General features: G+C 60.5%; 1 protein-coding gene across 1 annotated transcript in view; it reads left to right on the forward strand.

Moving 5' to 3' along the window:
- The first annotated feature begins 369 nt into the window (after positions 1-369).
- Positions 370-607, forward strand: part of CEP41 (centrosomal protein 41) — a 52,736-nt gene continuing 52,498 nt past the window's right edge. Inside the window, exon 1 of the mRNA XM_012813721.2 lies at positions 370-566. Within this exon, the coding sequence (XP_012669175.1) occupies positions 534-566 (33 nt within the window). The 5' untranslated portion in view covers positions 370-533. The remainder of the gene's footprint in view (positions 567-607) is intronic.

Below are 607 nucleotides of genomic sequence, written 5' to 3' on the forward strand. Positions count from 1 at the left end.
CTAAACTATCTACTCCCACTCCTGCTGAACACCCCTGGCCCACATTCCCTATTGTGAAAGAAGCAACCTAAATGTTCCGTTAAAATGGTCATGAAAGAGGAGGTGGGGTCAGAGGTTATAGGGCATCCGGGGCAGTATTTACGCTCCAACATTAGCTAACGCGCTCGTTTGGTTCCCGCTCTCCAGCCCCCTCCCCCAGCGGGGGCTGTGCGCAAGCGCCAGCTCCCCGCCCTCAACCCACCCCCGCGCCCCTCTTCCCGCCCTGAGGCTGAAGCGGATGAGCCCAGGCTCCAGGCACAAAAGGCCTAGCTAGTTGGCGTCCGCGTTGCCCTTGGCAACCATTGAGCGGCTCCTTGCTCTCTTGACCCTGCGATGAGACAATAAGCGAGGCCTCCATTGGCTGCCCGGGGAGGATAGGCCAATCGGAGAAGAGGTTAGAGGGAGGCGGCAGAGAGAGGTTGAGGGGTTATAGGAAGCTAGGATTAGCGGCAATCGGGAGGCTAGAACCCAGAGCGTGGTCGGTTGGAGCAAATATGTCTGTCCGGAGGCACATTGGGAATCCCGAGGTGAGGGCCAGGTCCCGGCCGCAGAGCCGGGGGGGGGGGGG

This window comes from Otolemur garnettii, unplaced genomic scaffold (assembly GCF_000181295.1).
Source record: "Otolemur garnettii isolate 467f Iridium unplaced genomic scaffold, OtoGar3 scaffold00293, whole genome shotgun sequence".
NCBI classification, from domain to species: domain Eukaryota; kingdom Metazoa; phylum Chordata; class Mammalia; order Primates; family Galagidae; genus Otolemur; species Otolemur garnettii.